Source organism: Amphibalanus amphitrite, unplaced genomic scaffold, assembly GCF_019059575.1.
Source record: "Amphibalanus amphitrite isolate SeventyFive unplaced genomic scaffold, NRLGWU_Aamphi_draft 000642F_arrow, whole genome shotgun sequence".
NCBI lineage: Eukaryota > Metazoa > Arthropoda > Thecostraca > Balanomorpha > Balanidae > Amphibalanus > Amphibalanus amphitrite.
The window spans coordinates 175,743-198,634 of NW_024882136.1; the positions used below are offsets into that span (position 1 = coordinate 175,743).

General features: G+C 49.3%; 2 protein-coding genes across 4 annotated transcripts in view; one reads left to right on the forward strand and one right to left on the reverse strand.

The window, feature by feature from the left end:
• LOC122363844 (dimethylglycine dehydrogenase, mitochondrial-like) overlaps positions 1–22,892 on the reverse strand; it is a 367,327-nt gene that overhangs the window by 154,864 nt on the left and 189,571 nt on the right. For all 3 annotated transcript variants that reach the window (XM_043333585.1, XM_043333584.1, XM_043333586.1), the window contains exon 8: positions 7,297–7,492. In XM_043333585.1, coding sequence (XP_043189520.1) covers positions 7,297–7,492 — 196 coding nt within the window. The remainder of the gene's footprint in view (positions 1–7,296; positions 7,493–22,892) is intronic.
• LOC122363843 lies at positions 14,350–22,221 on the forward strand. The gene is made up of 10 exons (XM_043333582.1): positions 14,350–14,556; positions 15,194–15,274; positions 15,642–15,788; positions 16,336–16,457; positions 17,190–17,462; positions 18,135–18,484; positions 18,610–18,788; positions 19,318–19,574; positions 20,268–20,421; positions 21,040–22,221. The coding sequence occupies exons 1-10, from the start codon at positions 14,458–14,460 to the stop codon at positions 21,850–21,852; spliced, it is 2,475 nt and encodes an 824-aa protein (XP_043189517.1). The 5' UTR covers positions 14,350–14,457; the 3' UTR covers positions 21,853–22,221.

Below are 22,892 nucleotides of genomic sequence, written 5' to 3' on the forward strand. Positions count from 1 at the left end.
TCTCAGATCCATTTTTCCGGATCCAAGCACATGTCTGCCTCCCAGGCACACAAAGGGCCCTCTAAGACCAGCAGAGGGCCCCTTAAGACGAACAGAAGGCCCTCTGAGCCCTGAGGTACGAGGGTCAATGTCAGGCCACAAGGTACCCTATAAGGCCACCAGACGGCCCTCTTAGATCAAAGATGGTCCCTGGAGGTCACCAAATGGCCCTCTGAGGTGAACAAAGGGCCCTCTGAGATCGAAGAGATCAAAGAGATCAAAGAGGGCCCTCTAAGGCGAATGGAGGGCCTTCAAAGGTCACAAAATGCCCTCTGAGGCCACTAGAGGGCCTTCTGAGGTGATATGAGGCTATGTCAGACCACCATGAGCCCTATGAGGTCATCAGGCCCTCTGAGATCAAAGAGGGTCCTTGGAAGTCATCGGAGGACCCCTTAAGGCCCATTGAGGCGAACAAAGGCCAGAGGGCCCCCTTAGACACCACAAAGAAGTAAAAAAGATCCCTCTGAGGTCAAAGACAGCTCTCTGAGATGTAATAGGGCCATTTGAGGCCTCCTGGGGCCCTCTGATGCCACAGAGAGGCGCCCTCTGATGTCAAAATAGGGTCCTCTGAAGTCTAAATCCACCAGAGGGCCCTCTGAGGCGAACAGAGGGCCCTAACATCCACCTCAAAGAGGGCCCTCTGAAAATCAACTGGCCCTCGGAGTCAGTGTCCCAAAATCGTATTTTGGCTCGGGTGTCAGAGGGAGAAAAGGTCACCCAAAAGAGGGATAAGAGTGAACAATTGTCAGTCACAGGGCAGTCGGAGCCCTCTGAGAAGGCCACTTGAGCCTTACAACAGAGGGCCCTCTGAGGTGATATGAAGGCTATGTCAGGCCACTATGGGCTCTATGAGGTCATCAGGCACTTTGAGGAAAAAGCTGGCCCTCTGAGGCGAACAGAGGGCCCTTGAACAATCAGAGGACCTTTTAAGTCAACTAGGGGCCTTATGAGGCCAGCAAAGACCCTTTGGGACACAAACAGGGCCTCTCAGGCACCCGGAGGGACCTCTTTTCTAAGGCAAACAGGGGGTCACCTTAGATAATATGAGGGCTATTTTAGGCCACTAGGGGCCTCATGTAGCTCAGTCCCGTAGCTCAGTTGGTTAGAGCGTTGGACTCCGCGTGGTGAGAGCACGCGTTCCCGGTTATAACAGTCCGGGTTCGAAGCGCGACGGGCGCTCGACATTTATGGGCCTCCTGACAGGTATGGTTGCGGTTGGTGGCAGGCCGTAGCCAGGCGAAGTCGTGAGGGGACCGGCCGTGCGCGGCTTTGTGCGCACGTTAAACTTTGGACTCTAAATTATGCCATAGAATCGGAATTGCGCGATCGGAGGGTAGAGGGCAGGGTCATCGCAACAAGCTTCGCTTAGCGGTGGCTCTGTCCTTGTGAATCCTTCCCATCAAAAGGTTCGGACAAAATTTATTTAAAAAAAAAATGTAATAGTCCAACCTACGGTCATTTGAAGTAAAAGAGAACCTTTTGAGGTAAAAAAGGGCCCCTGGAAAGAAAACAGAGGGACCTTTCAGGTACCCAGAAGGTCCATGGAGGCCACTAGAGGACCCTTTGAGGCCAGTGATGGTCTTCAGAGGCCATCAGAGGGTCCCTCTGAGGGTAACAGAGGGTCCTTAAGACGACCAGAGGCCCTCCGTGAAAATGCGGGCGTCACAAGGCCCGGTTTGCATCGAAGGTCAGGTAGCTATGCCCAGTTTTGGCTCTCTGTTGCCTGCCGACGTGTTCCGAGCTGTCGCAAAAAAAAAACGATGTGGTGGCACCCACGCCCCCCCCCCCCGGCCGGCCAGGGTCCTTCTAACCAGGGATAACCAGGGCGTGGAAATTTCAGACGGCTCCGGCTCCGGCTCCGGAGAAAAAAAAATCGGCTTCGGCTCCGGCTCCGGCTTCGACTCCAGTACTCAGTTCATCCTTTATACAAATAAATACGGGTGGAAAAGAAAAGATGAAGGATTGGTTCACGTTGCTTCTGTATTTGCATAACAAGGCTATTTTGGACTTAGAGACATGTTAGTGTGGAGAGCAAATAGATATAATAGGATTAAATTGGACTTACTCCACAAGAGAATCGTTTTCGGTCGGAGCTTTCGACATGTATTACATGTCCTCTTCAGCGAAGGTCGGTAATCGGGGCGGAAATAAAACGTTCGGGTCGAATCGAATCGCACAAGATGTCGGTGAGCTGCGCCAAGGCCCTAAAACATAAGGTTGGACGAAGTTTTCTACCAAAAATGTACTAGAATAGCGTACGAGTCAAAGCTATTTCCGTTGTTTCTTTACAAATATGTCGCAAACAAGCTTTTTCTGTAATAAATCATTATTTCGAAGTTAAGCAACCAGTTGCTATAAATTCGATAAGCAAACACTTATTTTTTATATAAAAGCCTAGCTTATATAGTCCAATTCTAGTTGAATAATCAAGTAGCTACTAAATTTTCCAGATGCGACACATATTGCGCACTTCAGACAAATGCGTTGCTAAGGCGTTGCTAAGGACTCTTTCGCGTGTTTTGCTGCGTGGTTTGTGTTTTTTTTATAGAGTTCAGTGGTTTTTGTTATGAAGTGAGGGGAGTGAGATGGACAGGCTGTTTGATATTTTTTCTGGTTTTCTAGGACCGTCGCAATTATTTAACTTGACATACTTTTCTTGCTTTTTTATCCGAAGCTTTTTCAATAATTGGTAGATTCTATCGTGGAAATAAAAGGGCCAGCAGGCCACAGGGGTAAATGCAAGTCGACTGATAATGAAATAAAAGGTAGAAGTGTCTGTTCCATTATAAAATTAATGTGATATGCTGGAACATGAAGCAACAGGATCAGACGCAAGAACCACCAATGAAGAGCCCAGAACCAGCAAGCGCCATGCCATCAAGAGCAGTCATGATAACGTTTGATTAGCTTTCAGAAAACCTTGGAACTATACGCCAGACGGTGAGCAATCAAGAGATCTTACAAGACCAGTAGTTACTTGAAAACGAGAGCCGCCAGGAAAATCAGCAGATTCTTCAATGGCAACACATTTCAACATCTATCTAGCAATGATTTGCACCAGCGAGGTGGCTATCATTGTGTTTTGTGTCTGTATCCCTAACTGCTCAAAAATATTTGTCAATAAATAAACAAACAAATAATGCGTCTTTTTCCACTGAAAGTAAGTTCTCCAAGTGGCAAGGGATGAATAATAGCAGGTACCTAATTAATTGCCATCTATTCATTCAATTCATAAATCATAGGCAATTCAGGGCATCGATCGGCAGCGCCCTTACTGCATGGTACTGCGGATCGTCCATGGATTTCTTGATGACTCCGACTCTGACTCAGACTTTCAAAAATAAACTCTGACTTTGATTTCAAATGTCGGCTCTGACCAACTCCGACTCCACAGCCCTAGCAGGTCTGCAGAGGCAATGAATTTTTGGTGACTCCGACTCCGACTCTGGCTTTCAAAATCGACTCTGACTCTGACTCTGGTCAGAACTGTCGACTCCGACCGACTACAACTCCGACTACGGAACCCTGAAAGGTCTGCGGAGGGGATCGAATTTCGGTGACTGACTCAGACTCCAGCTTATAAAATCGACTCTGACTCCGACTCGACGACTCAGGTCAGAACTGTCAACTCCGACCGACTTCATGACTCCGACTCCGGAGCCCTACTGGCAGCTATCACGCCAGGGAGCTGCAAATCATATGTTCCGTGGCGGTTTATGGCATTAAAGTCGATAATGCGGCTGAATCGCACTATCAAACACCCTTATTGCCTGCAAGAACCACGAAAGTTAACGCATCACCACTGGAAAACGTGACAAGATATCGATTAATTGGCCCTGGATTTGGATAAATAACATGTTGATGATCATATTAGCACACATTTACATTATCATCTATCTCAAGGTTGCCCTCCAGGCGGCTCTAAACTATGGCAATTTCCCTATCTTCAACATGTAAATGCCCTCGGGCGTCCTCGTGGTGACGTAGGCATGGGAGTGCCAGGTTGGTAGGAACTAGACTTCGACGCCCCCTGAGCTGCGCAGAGTTATTTAGGCCGCTTGAATTATAAAATAAGCAAGACTGAAACACGTGACGACAATAAGAGTACACTCAATGAGAAAGTCACTCATTGACTTTCTCATTGAGTGTACTCTTATTGTCGTCACGTGTTTCAGTCTTGCTTATTTTATAATTCAAGCGGCCTAAATAACTCTGCGCAGCTCACCGACATCTTGTGCGATTCGATTCGACCCGAACGTTTTATTTCCGCCCCGATTACCGACCTTCGCTGAAGAGGACATGTAATACATGTCGAAAGCTCCGACCGAAAACGATTCTCTTGTGGAGTAAGTCCAATTTAATCCTATTATAAGGCTATTTTGAATACCACATATTTTACTGCCTTGTAGGTACTGTGAAACCGAACTAGGTCAATAATGTTTTCCTCTTCAAAAAAAAAAAAACAGCCGGAGTCGCCGCCTTTTTTACCGCTCCGGCTCCGGCTCCGGGCTATATTGTTTCACGGCTCCGGCTCCGGCTCCGGCTCCAGCCTCCAGGCAAAATATGCCGGCACCGGCGGCTCCTCCGGCTCCAGCTCCGGCTCCGCACCCCTGCATCTATAACTCGGCTTCTGAGCCACGTACCAACACGCCTAAGGCAGTGTTCGAAGGGACGCAAGCAAACAATAATGACGAAATTACGCCTGTCACTTTTTAGATCAGTTCAAAATTCAGTTTACATAGGTCATCCAAGGTTAAATTTCGCCAATTTTCAGGTCCAGTTTCGACAATTTTCAACAAACCACCGCATGATTCGGAAATGAATAGAGCTACAGTACCGGGGAAAAGCGTAGCTAATAGCTCTTTTAACACCCCTTTCGCCGTTTCCATCCTCAGGACATTCAAATCCTTCTCCTCCATGCCGCAACCCCTGATCCGGACTGGACCTGGACGGGCAACTTTATTCCATGCGGGCGGCTCCCATTGGAGCGCACTGCAGCTCCTAAGGAAGCACACTCGTAACCGGGTGCAGTGAGCACTTGGGAGGCTGGTCTGCCTGTCCTGTTGGACAGGCTCAGCCCCAGTGACTCACCAAGGTGCCCGCCCAGACCAATGTCTCCCTCAATTCCTATCATCCTCCGGCCCTGAAATGGTCTCGTCAGACCGAAAGCCGAAAGGGCCTGGGTCCAACCCAACAAAACAAACAAAGCTCTTTTAACGCTCTTTCTGTAAACTGTGCTCAGATTTGACGTAAGCCTGTTAATTCTACACTTTTTATATCGGAACATTTTCATGTTTCTACAGCTCTGTAGGCCTGATAGTTCTTCCTGCGAAACCTTTTTTGGGTCGAAAATGGCAGAACATGACGTCATTCTGACGTATTTGCGGCCAACCTATCATAGCCTCTGGAAAAAGGTCACAATGTGTAAAATGGATGCCCGGAGAGGTCCTGAAAGTTTGGTGGCGATATCTGCAGTCATTTAGGAGATAGCTACGGAAGAGGACAGGGGGCCGTTTCGCCCCCCCCCCCCCCATACGGGACGCGGGCTAACGCCCTTTCAACTCAGGCTTCAAGGGCCCTTTTGCCACTTAAGGGCCCTTTCAACCCAGTCAGTCAAGGCCCCTTTTGACTGCGGATCCCCCTGAGAGAAATCCTAGATACGCCACTGCGTGCCCCAGATGGCACCGCACTGGTGCGCACGCTGGGGCTATCCCGATTTCTCGGGCCCGGCAGGTCAGAGGGCTGCTTCGGGACATGAAGCGAGGCTGTGCCCTCGGCGCATGTCACCGGACCGAAGGATCTGTTTAAAGGCGGATCAGGCCCGTGTACCTGCGGCCGGGGGCGCTGGTTGGCACAGCGTTAATCCCCACGACCGAGCGAAGACTCCCCAGTTACTGCCATCTCCTGGGTAGGAGCCGGCCGAGGAAAAGGCTGCCAGAGGTCAGCTTTGATCCAAGGACCTCCCACACCAAACTTGAACGCACCTGCCAACTGTGCCACAAGGGTGGTTCGGTTTGGTAAACTTGACTTTTTGGTATTTATGGCCACTCGTGAACCCCATTTGCATCACTGTGAGGTGCCGCACAGATATCGCGCGCGTCGCCAGTCGCCACACAACCAATTTCCATAAGGACGCATATGTGTATACGGATATGTAACGGTAAGTCGCCCTTAAGTGAATGTTCGCAACTCGATTTGGCCAAAATAATCATGAATTTACATATTATTAATAGAAAATGACGTTAGTATTTGGCTTTTGTAAAAGCGGCGCCAGGCGCATTTGGTAGCACTATTTTTTTCCTTCACGATAAAAACCTTCATCGAAATTTACAGGCCTCATCTAAAAGGCAAAATTTATGCTTAGTTCATTCGAATTCGACCGATTGAGGCCCGGTTTTTGGATAAATCAAGTCTCACTGAGTCAAATGATATGCTTTATATAATATTTTAGTCCTCAACTTAGGCGTCAGTCCAGCTCATAACTCGGCATCATTTGTATAGATCCTCATGGGGTGAAGGGATTTTTGCCGCCCGCGTGACGTCACGGTAAAGGAGTTCTGAGACTCGTGAACGGGGGCTGGTGGGAGTGTCATAGGGTAAATGTCACATGTTAGGAAAGGAAATGCAGTCGGTTTTTGGCATCTGTGATTGATATTTCGCCGTATTCTTCATCTCCCTGACAGTGAGCAAGATACTGTATGCATCGAAAGCCTCGTCTCTTACAATAAACCCGAGTTGTTATCGTCATTTTATATCTGTCACAGATTCGTTACAATTGTCGCAAAAAGTCGGCGGGGGATAAACGCTCATCCTTCTCAGTCAATGGCGGCTAAACGACCATCCCTCTCAATCAATGGCGGCTAAACGCCCATCCCTCTCAGTCAATGGTGGGTTAACGCCCTCCTCTTCAGCAACTCGCGGGTTAGCGAAAGGCTTTTGTAATTCCGTTGCCGCTCAAATTCAATTTTAAAGTTCAATTTTACCTTGACCTTGTACCAGGTTTTGTGATCTAATGACCTGACCTGAAACGACTGAGACCTGAAATTGTCATGGAAGGTGCCAAAAGGTTGCCCTAGAGGATATGTCAAATTTGGCAGGGCTACGCTCCGCCGTTTTACGCTATTCACGAAAAACCTGAAGAGGTATCGCCATCAACCTCCCTCTGGTCGGGCGAGGGTTAAAAATACCAGACTGGCACGGGCTCCGTTGGACGCTGGCTGCGTCAGCCGGCGGCGGTGAGCCCGGCAGCCGACTTACCCGAATCCGACGGCGACCCACATGTTGGGCAGCAGGGTGGGCCCCACCATGGGCAGCACGTCCGGCGAGTACGTAATGGGCCCGTTCACCACGCTCTGGATGCTCGCCTGACCAAAGCACGGTATCCGCTCCATGGCCATCTCCAGGTTGGTCTCGATCCTGTCCAGGTCAGGCGCGAACAGCTCCCGGCCGAAACCTGCCGGCCGCCGCGCCGGTCAGCGGTCAGCGGTCAGCGCCGCCGGCCACTGCAGGCCCGATGGGCCTGGTCGGACCGCCGTCCAGGTCGGAGCGGTCCAGGTCGGAGCGGTTCATGTTAGAGAAGGTCAGGCCAGAGGGGCAGTTCAGATCATCGACGCTCTACAAACACAGTAGCAGCTTTTTCGTGCCCATGTCATGATACAAAAACAACGTGGTACGGTAAACGGGTATAAACCATGCTTTTACAACAATCACAACATTCGCACATTGTAAATCCTTCCCCCGTCCCTATATCACTTTAACTAAAATGTTTGTCCGTACTGGCGTTTACACAGCGGCTTACGCAGAGTTGTGAAACTTGGTAGGTAGGTAGGTAGGTAGGTACCACATAACTTGAAATTACTTGACGTAATGACATGATGTGGAAAGTGAAAATGATACCTAGGTATTGATGGAAATTTATGGACATAGGTACGCTACAAGAAGATTGAATTGGTCAACCAATTCAAATTCAATCTACTTGTGGAGTAAGTCTATAGATTTTCATCAATAGTTACCACTTACCATTGAAGTTACTTGCTATCATGTTGATTTTATACATAAGAACCTCATTCATTTTATTTGTATGACATGTTTGAATGCAATTTTCTCAATAAGTGAAGAAAAATGTTGGTAGTGCTCAACAACACATTGGTAGTGCTCGGGCACTCCCAGGCCTATACAAAACAACGCCCCTGCGCAGAGGGGGAGGAGGGGGAGGGGGAGGGAGGAGTTGTCCGGATCCCCGCCCCGCTGTTTGACCCCGGATTGAGCTGAGCTAGAGCTGCACGGAAAAAAAACGAGTGTTACCCCGTACCCGTGACGAGAAGAAGCCGATGACACCCAACGTCCTAGATTATTGGTTGACTTTCCAGGTCGGGTCAACGACCCAAGAATCGGGATAACTTGGGACCTACAAGCACTTTGCAAAGGGATTTTGCCATGAGGTTCTCGGGGTGCTCATTACGAAGTTCATGTTAGTTTGATCGAAGATGATGCATTAATGTATTTGGGGTAGGTCGGGCCTTGTCAGGTCAGGTCAACCAGTACGCGTCCTGTCGACTATCCATAGTAGATACCAACCACCAACGACAGCTTCGTAAGATGCTACATAGGCACCAAAACTCAGTGACTTGCCTAGCATGTTAACTGGTGGGGGGAGGCAAATCCACGCAGTCACCGACTTGGCCCCCCAAGTCAGGGCAGAAAATGTCACTGCTGGGGGGCGGCAATAGCGAAAAGACTGAGACGAATTTTTACTGAGGGGCGTCTGTTGCCGACCTTGTCGTGCCTCTGGTATCAAATGTCGCCGACCTTGTCGTGGCTCTGGTATCAAATGTCGCCGACCTTGTCGTGCCTCTGGTATTAAATGTCGCTGACCTTGTCGTGCCTCTGGTATCAAATGTCGCCGACCTTGTCGTGCCTCTGGTATTAACCCGCGCACCGACGGGGGGGGGGGGCGGATATCCGCCCCCCCCCCTGAGGTTTTTCGTGGAGCGAAATTTGGTACGACTATTCTCTCATCAATTTTACACATGGTATGCAAGTTTGAACCTCCTAACTTTTAAGGTCAGGTCACCAGGTCACTTTGAATGATCCAACCTCAAGTCACTTTTTTGCAACTTTGTCACCGTGCCAGAGCTACAGTAGATGTCGGAGGCCTTTGAAAGTCGCAGGATGTTATTAGGTCATTAGTAGCTACAATTTGTATATCTCGGAATTTTGATATCGGTGACCTAAGGTCAGGTCAATTTCGCGACCTCCCCATTTTAAGTCAAAGGGGGAAAATCAACTCCCTGTTTTTACCACTAAAACGGGTCGGAATGGCCCCATATACCATATATGACTTCATATACGATCAACCTTCACTACCTTGAGGTCTGTTTTGCTGTTGGGCAGCTGTGAGGTCATGTGACGTCATCAAAGGTCACCAAAGTTTTTTTTGCCAATAACTCCGTACAGGAACAAGATACAGCCGCGCGGATGGCCTCATTGTGTTCAGCTCGTCAAGACGCATCGAATGATATACATGATGACCTCGAGGTCACGTGACCTGAGGTCAACCTTTGACCTTGACCTTTCGAGGTCAACATATATATCATTCGATGCGGATTGACGAGAGGATCACGATGATGCCCTCAGTTTGTTCCTGTCTTGACTAATTCGAAAGTTATTCGAGAAAAACTCTCTCCATATCTAGCGCCGCCATTTTGACTTTTTCGACCCCTGTGACGTCATCTTTGACCTGACCTGAAAATGACCTTTGTAAAAATTGTAGACCTTGTCCGTGCGTATCCGATGCCGTTTACCGCTTGTCGCTATCTTGCTTCGTTCTCGAGATCTCAGGGGGGGGCGGTCATCCGCCCCCCCCCCCGTCGGTGCGAAGTTGGCGCAGACCCCCGTCGGTGCGCAGGTTAAATGTCGTTAAATGGGGGGGGGGGTCGGATCCGACCCCCCTCCGTTTTTCTTGAATAACTCATGAACCGCTTACGCTATCTACCTGAAACTTGGCATACCTTCTCCCCCATCAATCTGACGTCTTCTGTGCAATTTTTAAGATTTTTTCCCATTTTTTTTAGATATACCGATTTTAGTGATGCAACTACATGGCGTTTTCAGTCAAAAAGTGGTAAATGTTTAAAAAAATCGCCAAAAATCGAGGTTTAAAGCAAATTGCAAATTAAGGACATGAATAGACGCCGCTCAACGAGTTCTTTAAATGGATATCTCGGATTTTCCATAAAATGCGTTTTTCACCCCTAAAAATTCAAGAAACTATATTTTTTGGAAAACAGCTAATAAAATCCAAAATTTTAGGAATTTTCAAAAAACCGGAATATATGTTATAGAGCTCTATTAGAACATAGGACGTCACAAATTTCAACTTTCTATCTTGATTTTTGACCCCCAAATTGTAAAAAAAATTGTTCCAACATGCATAGGACATGGTGACGTCATAAGCATTTTCGTGAATAAAGGCACTTCTGAACATCGCATGTGAAAACAAATGGCACCACTAGATTCCTGGGACAAAGCTCGTCTAGAAAACTGCATTTTTAAGTAAAAAATAAAAAGTTGAAAAATTGTTTTTTTTTTCTTGGCCCTCGTTTAGTTACGTATGCGTATGGTATAAACGATTTATTATGCTTTCAATGCACACTTATCCCCAGCACAGTGACTTGGGGTCACATATAACCATTACCATCGGATTTGGCGTGAAAAATAAGCCATAAAACATGTGTCGCACGCCCATGTAGCAGAAAGTGAAAACCGTGACCTTTCGTGACCTGACCTGACCTTGACCCGTACTTTTTTCGGTTGTTCCCACTTAAGGGCTAGTTTATTGAACGGTTATCATGACACATGACGCACAATGTTCGTTGCAAGAATCCACGATGACCTTATCAGCTAAAACAGCATTGTACGAAAAAGCAGGAAACAAAATATACGCAAAGACTACATCAATAAATAACATGTAGACCTATGCGTAAGTTGTGTATGTGTGTGTAGGTGTGTGTGTGTGTGTGTGTGTGTGTGTGTGTGTGTGTGTGTGTGTGTGTGTGTGTGTGTGTGTGTGTGTGTGTGTGTGTGTGTGTGTGTGTGTGTGTGTGTGTGTGTGTGTGTGTGTGTGTGTGTGTGTGTTGGTGTGTGCGTGTGCATGCGTGTGCGTGTATGTATGTGTGTGGGTGTGTGTGAGAGAGAGAGAGTTGGCGTTTATGTTTATGCATAGGTGAATGTGAATGTATGCCGACGGTGTAGGTGCATATGTGTATGTAGTGTTTGTGTGACAATCTCCTCCTCTGTACCAGGCGCGTTGCAAATCAGAAAATCTGCAACGCGCCTGGTCTGTGTACGTGTGTGTTTGGTGAGTGAGCAGGTGAGTGTGTGTGTGTGTGCGTGCTTGTGTGCGTGTGCGTGTGTATGTGCGTGTGTGTGTGCGTGTGTGTGTGTAGGTGCGTGTGTGTGTGCGTGTGTGTGTTATCAATGACATATCGATTCGGAGAACCGGACTCTCCGAGCACCCGGGTGGTTCGCGGCTACTCGCGGCGAGCGCGCCCCGGGCGACAAGTGTGAAGTTCTAGTGAAATCAATGAAAAAAAAAAGAAAAGAAGATCACGGGACAAAAACAAAACAACACGAGAGAAAAGGGAGCAGTGTACGAATGCTGTATTATGTCCTGAATACCGTTTTCAGCCAGCTTTGGCAGTACGCTAGCACATATATATATAGCACATATATAGCACGATATCTATTAGATATTCATAGAAGCGTGCGGTTTAAATCAGCGTCGCTAATCGCTCGCGACCAGCTCGAGTGGTGCAGGCCCAGCTAACATATAAATTATCATATCATGACTCGAGTGGTTAACATACACTTAGCCATACACAATAAAAAAACGCCCGACGACAGCAAACATTAAGAAAACACTAACACTAAGCAAACACTAAGCAAACACTAAGAAAACCTCCTCCCAGGTTCAGTACAATTCTCTTATTATACCCCTCCGTCCCTCCCGACCACTTAGCCGAGCTGCCGGAGCAAACTCACTTCGAGACGCCCGGAGGAGTGGAAATAAATGTCACCTACCGTTGGGCCGGATCACTCCCGTCGCTCAGAGTAGGTACCTCATTGGTCCATGCTAGTGGTGGGATCAGCACTGGGACTGGGCCCGACTGGTGCGGCCTCAGGCTCGGATGCCAGCGCTGCCGGGGGACCGCTGGGGTCTCCCAGACCCTCTCGCCGCGGCGACTCCGAGGCGCCACCACCCGGCGACGACCCAGGCGCCGGCCGCGGGGAGCATTCATTCTGGCCAGGGTTCATAATGTCCAGGGTACGCTATGCCCAGTGTCAAAACGGCCAGTGCCTTGAATGGGCCAGAGTTCATAATGTCCAGGGATTGCATGGTCCAAATGTGGCCAACTGGCTGCAGATAGGGTATATTCAAAGAGGCCAGGGTTCATAATGTCCAGGGCACGATGTGTCCAGTGTTCAAAATGGCCAGGGCTCATAATGTCCAGGGCACGATGTGTCCAGTATTCGAAATGGCCAGGGCTCATAATGTCCAGGGCACGATGTGTCCAGTGTTCAAAATGGCCAGTGCCTTGAATGGGCCAGAGTTCATAATGTCCAGGGATTACATAGTCACTGAAAGTGACGTCATTTTGTAAAAAAACACGGAATCAGCTCAATGCAAAGCAGTGCAGTGCCGAAGGCAATGCCTTAGGAGAGATTACAGGCAATAGTAAATCAAATATTTTTAGGTTAAGTGGTTATGTATCTGGCTTCAGGCCGAGGGCCTGAAGCCTGGTGCATAACCACTTAACCTAAAAATATTTGATTTACTATTGCTTGCAATCTATTCATGCGAGACACTATTTCCTTATCCCTGGTAGGCAAACATCATTACCTTAGGTTAGGTTAGGTTAGGTTAGGTTAGGTTAGGTTAGGTTAGGTTAGGTTAGGTTAGGTTAGGTTAGGTGTTTGGTTGGGTTGGGTTGACTATGTAATCCCTGGACAGTATGAACTCTGGCCCATTCAAGGCACTGGCCATTTTGAACACTGGACACATCGTGCCCTGGACATTATGAACCCTGGCCATTTCGAACACTGGACACATCGTGCCCTGGACATTATGAACCCTGGCCATTTTGAACACTGGACACATCGTGCCCTGGACATTATGAACCCTGGCCTCTTTGAATTTACCCTATCTGCAGCCAGTTGGCCACTTTTGGACCATGTAATCCCTGGACAATGTGAACACTGGCCAATTCAAGGCACTGGCCAATTCGAGCACTGGACACATTGTGCCCTGGACATTATGAACCCTGGCCTAAATAATACGCACCCGCCGGCCGCAGTCCAGGATCCAGCGACGACGCCGAACGACGATCCGCCACGGGCGCCGACAGAAGTCCACGGTCGACCACCGGCGCCCGCGAGGCACCCCGGCCGACGGCCGGTCGCGGCGGAAGGGGGCCGCCGCGGCGCTCCGGAGTCGCCGGGGGCCCGGTAGGCGGGTCTGAGCGTCTCTGACCATCCAGAATGTTCTCCAGACGCTCCCAGTCCGGCACTCGAATGTTGACGCCGCCTTTCTCCAGTCTGCAGAAGACTTGTCCTCGTCGGGTGAATACGGAGGCGATCTTCCCTCCGTTCTCTGGCCTTCTAGCGTTGAGCAGGGCAGAGTAGATGAGTCTGTTGCCGGGGGTGAGACTCTCGGTGATGTAGAGCGGGGCCGTGGTGCGCTGCCTCTGCTCAGCTGTACCGTTGAACAGTTGGAAGCGGCTCTCGTATATCTCGTCACGCAGTCGGCGTTTTACAAAGCGGACGATCACTGTGTTCTTGTCTTGAAGTCGATGAGCTGCTTGAATGTCGGCTCCCGAAATGTTGATGTTTGGGAGTCTTCTCTTCATCACTTGGACCGCTTTCTCTTCGATATCTTCGTCTGGATTGGAGGCTATAAAGTCCTCGCAGGTGAGAATGAGGGACGACAATCTACGGTTTGCGTCGATGCCTTCGACTCGTGCCTGCAGGTCTTCCAGAGCCTTCCCTCGCTGCTCGAGGCGCTCGTTCAGACGACTGATCTCGGCGTCCTTGTTCATACACTCTCCTTCCAGTATGTTTACTCTTCTTTCGAGGACATCAATCTTTGCTTCGAGAGCAGAAATCACCCGGGCGTTACCGGCGTCAATCAGGCGCTGGATCGCACCGAGTGCAGCTGCACTCAGCTCCACAGTCGCCGGAGCCGGAGCCGCGGCGCCGGCCGGCGCGGGCGGCCCGTCCGCAGCGGCCGGCGGCCCGCCCGCAGCCGGAGCGCGTATTTTGAATTCACCATAGGGCTCAGCCATTCCTAGAGGAATTCTAGGCACCTTGGAAAAAAGCGAAATCGCGCTAGGGATTTCAGCCGATCTGGCAGCTCTTCCGATGCCACTGGCGCGCCTTTTAATCCAAAGCGCCTTTTTCGTGTCTCATGTTTGCTCGTTTATTGCGGAGGCCTATATATGCTTCAAGATGCTGGAAAAGGTTGGTGATTAATAAGTATTTCCATTTTAGGTGCATGTTCTTTGCAAGAAATACAGTTGTTGTTGCTGTTGTTGTGGGTTAGGGCGCAAGAAATACAGGTATATGTCAAGTTTAGGTCCTAACTATAACTGTGACGCTGTTGATACAAATCTGTAACAGCAAAAAAATTATGTTTTAGGTTACGTTAGGCTGTAAGTTTTAGGTTGCATTGTAGGTTTGTAGGTAGTAGATTGGTAGGTTATAGGTGAAAAGGTAAGGTTAGTTCAGGTTTGATTATGTTTTTCTTTTAGTTACGAGACATATAAGTATCATTTTTGGATTCAGGATGTCAAATAATGGTCGGAAACACTAAATTCAAAATTAACTAATTTTGAAGCGGGGACCTCCATGTGTACCGGCCAAATAATGTAAGAATATGAAAAAATTATCCATGAAATCTGCTTAGGACTTAAACTTGACATTTACCCACATGGCTATAGGTATCACCAGCAGAATTATAATCTTTACATAGGTAATTTTTAAGAAATGCTGTAAGTGAAGATTATGAGTCGTGTAACCATTGTTACTATATTGATATTAAATATTGAATAGGTACAAGTCCGCCACTAACTTTATGGAACATTCCTTCTTCCAACAGGATCACTTCCAAGTAATCTGGAAGGCTGATGCCAAGTACATCTTGTGCGAGAAGCTTGATATGATTCCTGACCTGGAACCGGTGAGCATCAAATATAGCAATTTGCTTAAAGCAATAGCAATTGCCGATGATGGCAATTTCAATTTGCAGTAACACATATTATATGTAATTGGTTTGAGCCATGTTGCAATCATTTCATGAATGAAAACTTCCATTTTTAAAATGGAACTATCAACTTTCCCCACAGGCTTCGGTAACAAAGTTTTATCAATTGTGAATGACAATATTATTGGTATGAGTGGTGTGTGCGGTGATCTGTATTTGAATATAACGCGTCTTGTCACTAAGTATTTGTCATCTGCATTATAGCTGACTATTACGGTAATACGATCGTGCATTGGTCCCAGACAAGAATACCCCAGTGAGACCTTGCATTATTTCGTTTCAGGAGTTGATGGAGGGCACCACTGTGGCCTACCGATGTCCGGCGTCAAAGGAATCGGCCCTGCAGTGGATTCAGCTGTACCAAGAGGCCGCCAACATCACCCTGACGACGTACGACTCCATGTCGAATGGCCAAAGGGTGGTGTACTGGGTGAGAGCTTTAGTTTATGAAATACCAGTTTGGGCTCGCCGTGTAAAGCTCGGCAGGGGGGTACTTTTGCCCGAGCACTCGACCTGGGCCCGCCAATGGAAAATTCTGCTGGTGCAGAGCCTCCTGAGGGTTCAGCAAAGACCCGCCGTATGAAAGCCTGTCGGGGTCTACTGACAGAGGGCCCGGCGGCCTGGGCTGGCTGCATGAATCCCCAGCTTGATGCCGCGTACTGAGGACCAGTCATCCAGCCGTCATACCGGGTGTCTCGGAGGACTGGACGGGCACCTACCAGCGGGCCCGCTAGATTTCGGGAGGGTCAGCTGACCCCTTTGTCCCCCTGACTCCTCCCTGGGTGCGCCACTGCACCCAGTAACTTTTACTCTTTTATATCGCAGGAAGGTGCGGGTTAATGAAACACCATGATCAGGGTCAGTTAAAAAGGTAACGTTTTTAAATCGAGAAACTTTCATCCTCATTTAAATGACGGACTAATGAGTGGCAATTGATTTCATCACTTTTGTTAATGTTGTCAATTTTTTTTTTTCAGGCCAGGCTTCGTTGTCACCACGACGTCCCAGAAAAGCCGAGTCGTCCGAGGAAAAACCAATCCGCCAAGGACACCGGGTGCCCCCTGCGCCTGAAAGTGACTGTCGCCAACATTCCAAAACGGCAAGTTTCTCACCGTCTTTTGTCATTGGCACCTTTTACCAGGGCTGCGGAGTCGACCCAACTTTAGCCAACTCCGACTCCGACTCCGGCCTCACAAAATCGACTCTGACTCCGACTCCGACCTATTAGTTCTGGAAAGCATTTATTTGGTCCTTTGGTTCACCGAACCAGTGCAGAGACGTGAACTTCGGGAGAAAAGAAAAGGCTGATCAAAATCGTAGGTCGATTTTGTTGTCTGACCACTTTGGATCATCGGGATAATTGCCATTTTGCTTTCACCAGACAACAATTTCACTTGATGAAAGGCGATTTTCGGACTACATGGCCGGAGTCGGTAAAATCTTATCGACTCTGGCCAAGAAAAAAGATCGACTCCGACTCCGACCAAAACTGTTGACTCCGACCGACTCCGACTCCGACTCCGCAGCCCTGCTTTTTACAAACGCCTTAGTTGATCAAACGATCAACCGCAATTGAAAAAAAAAACTACATATTTGATGAAGGAGTTCGCTGCCGAAAAGATTTCAAGTCGCTATCTTTCTTAGTTGTGCCAATCTTGGCTCAGAAAACTAAAAACGGTGATAATCCGAAACATTTCACCTCGCTCGTTCCTTGCCTCAAAAGGTTTCTTGCTGGTACCCTATAAAAGTGCGTGGAAGGAGCGGAATTTCTTCTGAATAACACCATCGTCTCGTGTTTTTTTATATTTGTTGACGAATCCTCCCTTTCCAGGAATAGGTCTACAGACCCATGCGCGGCTTACGAGCTACGGGTGACATGTAACAAGAAGCCCCACAACCACGCCGTGGACAACGCTGCCGCTCTGAGACATCGACGCGTCTCTGAGCTGACGAAGGCCCGGCTGATGGAGCTGTTCCAGCACCACCACTCGCCCTCCACGGCGCTGGAGACCCTGAAACTACAGCTTCAGGAGGAGCATGGGAGCGCCTACCCGTCGGTGGCCGCAGACCGAGCCATTGTCCCAGATCGGATGGCCGTCTACTAGTAAGTTTTTAACAGCTTGATGCAAAGCCACACTGCCACAAGTTAGCAAGTCTGTAGGGACAGTATCTGAAATAATAAGACTTTCCCTATAAAGTTACACATGATTCTCATATATGAGATGCAATTGATCGTTACACGGAGCAGAGATGATAGGGCTACTCAGAAAAGAAGGCCGCATGTCTGGGATATGTGGTTGCGATCCGAGACTGATCTGGCCATTGACAATTTTTGGGTCCCCTATTGCAATCTGCCTGTTTTCGTGTCACATCCAGTTCTACTGTTATCTATGAATTGTGTTGTGCTAAAAACTCGCAACATTTTACGCTGCGATAAATGCACTCTGGTTTAGTAAAAGCTATCGATAATCATATTACGTACGCCTATGTGTCAGGGTCATTTCCGTTTTCCTGCTTTTCGTGAAAAACCTGAAGGGGAATGGCGTCTAGACGCCCCCCTTCCGGCCCAGCGCAGGTTAACATTATTTTCACCTTGGATTTGTGTAATTCAATGCGCTGAGGGGTAAGCTATATTTTGATTAGGACGAATCAGGAACAAGTGGGACAGCTGAAGCTTAACCATAAGTACACTGTTATGCAATCGGTATTTTATCACAAAATGAAACTGACCACCACTTGCAGCTGGAAGTCAATTGACAATGCAATGTGTTTTCAGCCTGTACTACAAGCACTGTCGGGAGCGTTACCCAGCCTCGACCCAGGAGGAGACCATGGACCTCATCCGCCACATGAAGGACGTCCGCACGGCGGTCTCAGTCGAGGACGGCGAGACGGTGATCGCGGCGGTGACGCCGCTGATGGAGCGCGTCCACACGCTCCCCGACGCGGGAGAGGTGGTCTTCGTCGACGCCTCAGGAGGGATGGACCGGCACGGCCAGCGCGTCTTCCTGCTGATGTGCTGGAGCCCGGCCGGTGGTCTGCCTCTCGGTGTCATCGTCTCCACCTCGGAGACCGAGGCCGTGGTGGACAAAGCCTTCCGGCTGCTCGTCGGGATTTTACCAGACGGTACGATATACCTACATTTGCCATGAATTCCCATATCTGGCGGCTAAACTCTGAATTGTCCAGTCAGTTGTGCATTGGTGTATAAAATCCAATATCGTGTTTGACCGAGAATGCTTCTTTGACAGGCGCCTTTGGCGGGCGTGGAAGGCGCGGCCCTCTGTGCTTCATGACGGACGACTGTCAGGCCGAGCGGAACGCGCTGTCGGCGGTGTGGCCTGAGGCGCGGCTCCTGCTGTGCACGTTTCACGTGCTGCAGGCCGTCTGGCGATGGCTTCACAACGGCAAACATGGCATCGACAAGCAAGTGAGTAGTTTCTACTGGGAATGAATTTCCGTTCATTTTTGTCTAATTACCCCTTTTTGAGAAACACAGAGAGAGAGAGAGAGAGAGAGAGGGAGAGAGAGGGAGGCAGAGAAAGAGACAGAGACATAGAGAGAGGGAGGGAGAGAGAGAGAGAGAGAGAGAGAGAGAGAGAGAGAGAGAGAGAGAGAGAGAGAGAGAGAGAGAGAGAGAGAGAGAGAGAAAGAGAGAGAAAGAGAGAGAGAGAGAGAGAGAGAGAGAGAGAGAGAGAGAGAGAGAGAGAGAGAGGCAGGCAGACAGCTGGGCAGAGGCAGGCATAGGCAGGCAGTCAGGCATAGACTAGACAGGCATAGGCTGGCAGTCAGGAATAGACATGCAGTGATACTGGTCTAAAAGCTGTAAAAGAACGTAAATGAGTTTGATTAATTTCATCTCAAACACCCCCTATATTTACATTTACCTTCACCCTTCACCCTTCACCCCTCCCGCCTCCCACACTCGGATACCAGTTAAATTGTGCATTTTCTTCCAGCACAGGCAGGCTATCATGGCACTAGCCAAACAGCTCGTGTACGCCAACAATGAGGCGGAGATAGCGACGACGATGGAGCTGGTGGCTACCGAGTGGGGCGAGCGCTACCCACTGCTGGACCAGTACCTGCAGGGTTTCGCTGCCCGCCGTCAAGAGTGGGCGCTGTGTCTCCGCACGGATGTCCCCACCCGGGGACACAACACGAACAACATCGTAGAGTCCGCCTTCAGAGTCCTCAAAGACTCTGTCCTCTACAGGTCAGTCTTTATTCATATGTTTCACCTAATTGCGGTTCAATAAATAAAACAGTTAACCTGGCGTTCATAGACAAACCTGTCTTTTAACTAAAGTTGATTGTAAAACTGTTTCGGTGACCGGAGGTATTGCGATAGATTCATTACTATTTTAAAATATTTCAAGTTGTAAGGTTGCCCAAAAGTGGCAAATGTTGAAGAAATGTCAAAGTTGCAGTTACAGACAAATTCCAATTAATAAAGACAAATAATTGGAAAAAAAGCCAAAGCAGGGGAGTAGTTTTCCTTTCAATATAGGTCGGAGGGCTGAGAGTTAGCCGGTAAAATGTTCTCGAAAACACCATCAAAATCCCTAGGACTGTGCAATTCTCCCCAGTGTCTGCCAAAGTTCAGAGCCTGAAGCCCCCGAAACGGAATTGGACCATACATCCCTTCGTCAAAGACGTTAATTACTAACTTGTGACTTTCATGGATTAACACGGATTAACTTGTGAATATCACGGTTTTACATTTCTGTTAACCCTACATGTGGAAGAAAAACAAACTTTCGCATTTCGGGTAGGTTGTGAAATTGTTAGTTGTGCTTTTGGCTGCTCTTCTGAAAGCCTTATTGTGTCCATACGATGGCAGTCTACCGTTAATTATAGCTGCAAAGAAATTGTTGAAATATTCGCTTGACACGCGCTGTTTTTCCAGGACTCGGGCGTTCAACCTGCTGCAGCTGTTTGATTTCGTCACGGTCCAGCTCAGCAAGCACTACGCCAGGAGGGCGTGCGACGTGGCCAACGGCCGGCAGCGGGCGGCACCGGTCCGCGGCGGCACCAGCCAAGAAACGGGCACTGTGACGCAGGTATTTTGCATGACACGAGAACTGATTGAGGTCACATAAGACAGCTCGTTTTCCAATGCTGGTCCCACCCGTACTGCCACATGGCTGTGCAAAGTGACCAATGCAATCGGCGCACCCCTAAGCACCAATAAACCACATTGCTGTGCATTCACACACAAGAGTCTGTCACTGTACCGCTGTGCCACTGTAGGGCCGCGTGGTGTTGGCGCTGTGTGCCACATCTCGTGACTCGTTTCGCGTTTTTTCTTGTTTCTTCTTTTTTCCCTTTGGGGGTCTGTTTTAAAAGGCCAAGCTGACAGTACTGGGGCGAATGAACAGGTTCGGATTTTCGTACAAGTAACCGTCCGTCAGTTTATGTTGTACAGTCTGTCTTAAAAGTCCGCGAAAAAGCAACGGTGGATCCATCAAGCCTGACCGAGGAAGGGCCTGCTCAATTTGAGTCATCAAAGCAATTGATATTCTCGTCCATTCCCCAGGTCAATTGGTTCGGTGACTTTCAAAGTAAAGCAGGCCTTTCTTCAGTAAGGCTTGATGGATCCACCGTCACTTTGCGCGGTACTTTTAAGACAGACTGTACATACGAATTTTACAGGATTTTATGTGTTGCCCCTCCCACAGGTGACGGAGTTCACCTATCAGGTGAAGTCGCTGACGTCGGTCGGCATCACCTACCTGGTGGACCTGAACGTCGGCGCCTGCACCTGCAGGATGAACCGGCGGACTGGCGGCTGCAAACACCTCCGAGCCGTGCGGCAGCAGACTGGCGCTGTGCCGGAGGCGACGGCGACAAAGGAGACGCGGAGGGCCTTGATGGACATCGCCATGGGGACCAGCCAGCAGCTGCCAGGCAACTGGTTCGACCCTCTGGTCGCCGAGCCGTCCACCTCGTCACCTCCTGTCCCCACGCCCGCCAGCGCCCCCGGAGTCGCGCAGCCCCAGCCGTCGCCGAGTCCCGAGGAGTACGACGACGACGCAATGGACTTCGAGGACCCCGCCGCTGCGGCGGCGGCTGTCAGTGGAGCTGAGCAGCGACGCTCAGATGACCGGACACGCCAAACCGTGGCGTTCATCCAGGAGTGGGCAGCCTTCATGTGCGAGGCAGTCGTCCAGGACGACACCTGGGAGAGGGCTGCCGCTGCCTTTCAGCAGAGGTGGGGCCAGCTGCCCACTGCTGGCCGCCAGTCCGCTCTGCACCAGTTTGGAGGCGCGCAGGGCTGCCGGCGGAACGCCACCCAGATTCCGGTCCAGCCGACCAGCACTGCCCGTCGCACCAGCACCAACGTGCGGGGGCGCGCTCGCTGGCCCGCTGGACGGCCGTGCCGCTCCGCGCGCACCGGGGAGCACGGCTACGTGGCAGCCTCCGCCAGGCGGTCGGCGGCGCCCCACAGCCTGGCCACCTGTGTTGACCAGAACCGCCCCCTGGGGCGCTGAGTGATAGAGGTGAAGTGGGGGTGACCGGGGCAAGTTGGTGCCAGGGGGGGGGTAAGTTGGGACGGAAGGGATATTTCCAATACTTCTCGACAGTTGGCGTTCAAACTTATTTTGTACATGAACAGTAACGCCGTCTGTTTGTCAACGTGGTGTCGGCGCGTGCTGAGGTAAGTGCTGTTAATAATCGCTACAAATGTGTTTCAGGTACCAAAAGTGATTTTCTTGCTGTGAAAATATTCTCTTCTAGTGTCGTTGTGTGTGCCTTTTTGTTTGCCGCAGGAGTACTGCAAACGTTTGTGTTTTGTCGTTAATGCCCGCATGGATTAGCGATGATTGTTCATGTGAAACATGAATAAAAATGTGTTTAGATAAACTGTTTTTCCTAGTGTACCAACTTGCCTTAGGCCTTGGCCCAACTGACCCCCCGCCGCGGGGTAAGTTGGGACATTGGAGGATGGCCGCTTTGATCAGATATGACACCAAGACGATGCTACCATCTCTCTTATATTAAGTCTTCTTTAAAAGATAAAGAAATCAGATCTCAGTTAATAGCCAACAAATAATGATGCATAGTTATACCGAAGTTATGACGCTTCAAGCAATAACTGGCTCAACTAGCGTTAGCGGAATGACGCAAAATTAGCAGGTGACCAGTGACCACTCCCAGTTCGCTAATATGTTTGCATCATTAACATACCTTCCACTATAAGCACGGTTTCTCAATCTTAACATAAAATATAACATCTTTTCATGTAATTTGCATCTCTAATATACCCCAGTCAAACTTGCATCACTAATGTAGTGGGGGACTTCTTGGGAAGAATTAGTTTCTAGGGACTTACACATTTATGCTCATTTCCCCACATTTGTCGCCAGGGGGAGAATTCCCCAGAATTTTCCGCTAGGAGTGGCTGAGCCCTATGGTGAATTCAAAATACGCAGCCGGAGCGGCAGGACGCTTAGCCGCGGGCGCCGCAGCATCGGGCGGCGACCGTGAGCCGCGGCCGGGAGCTGAACGCTTCGACTTTCGGGATGCCGCC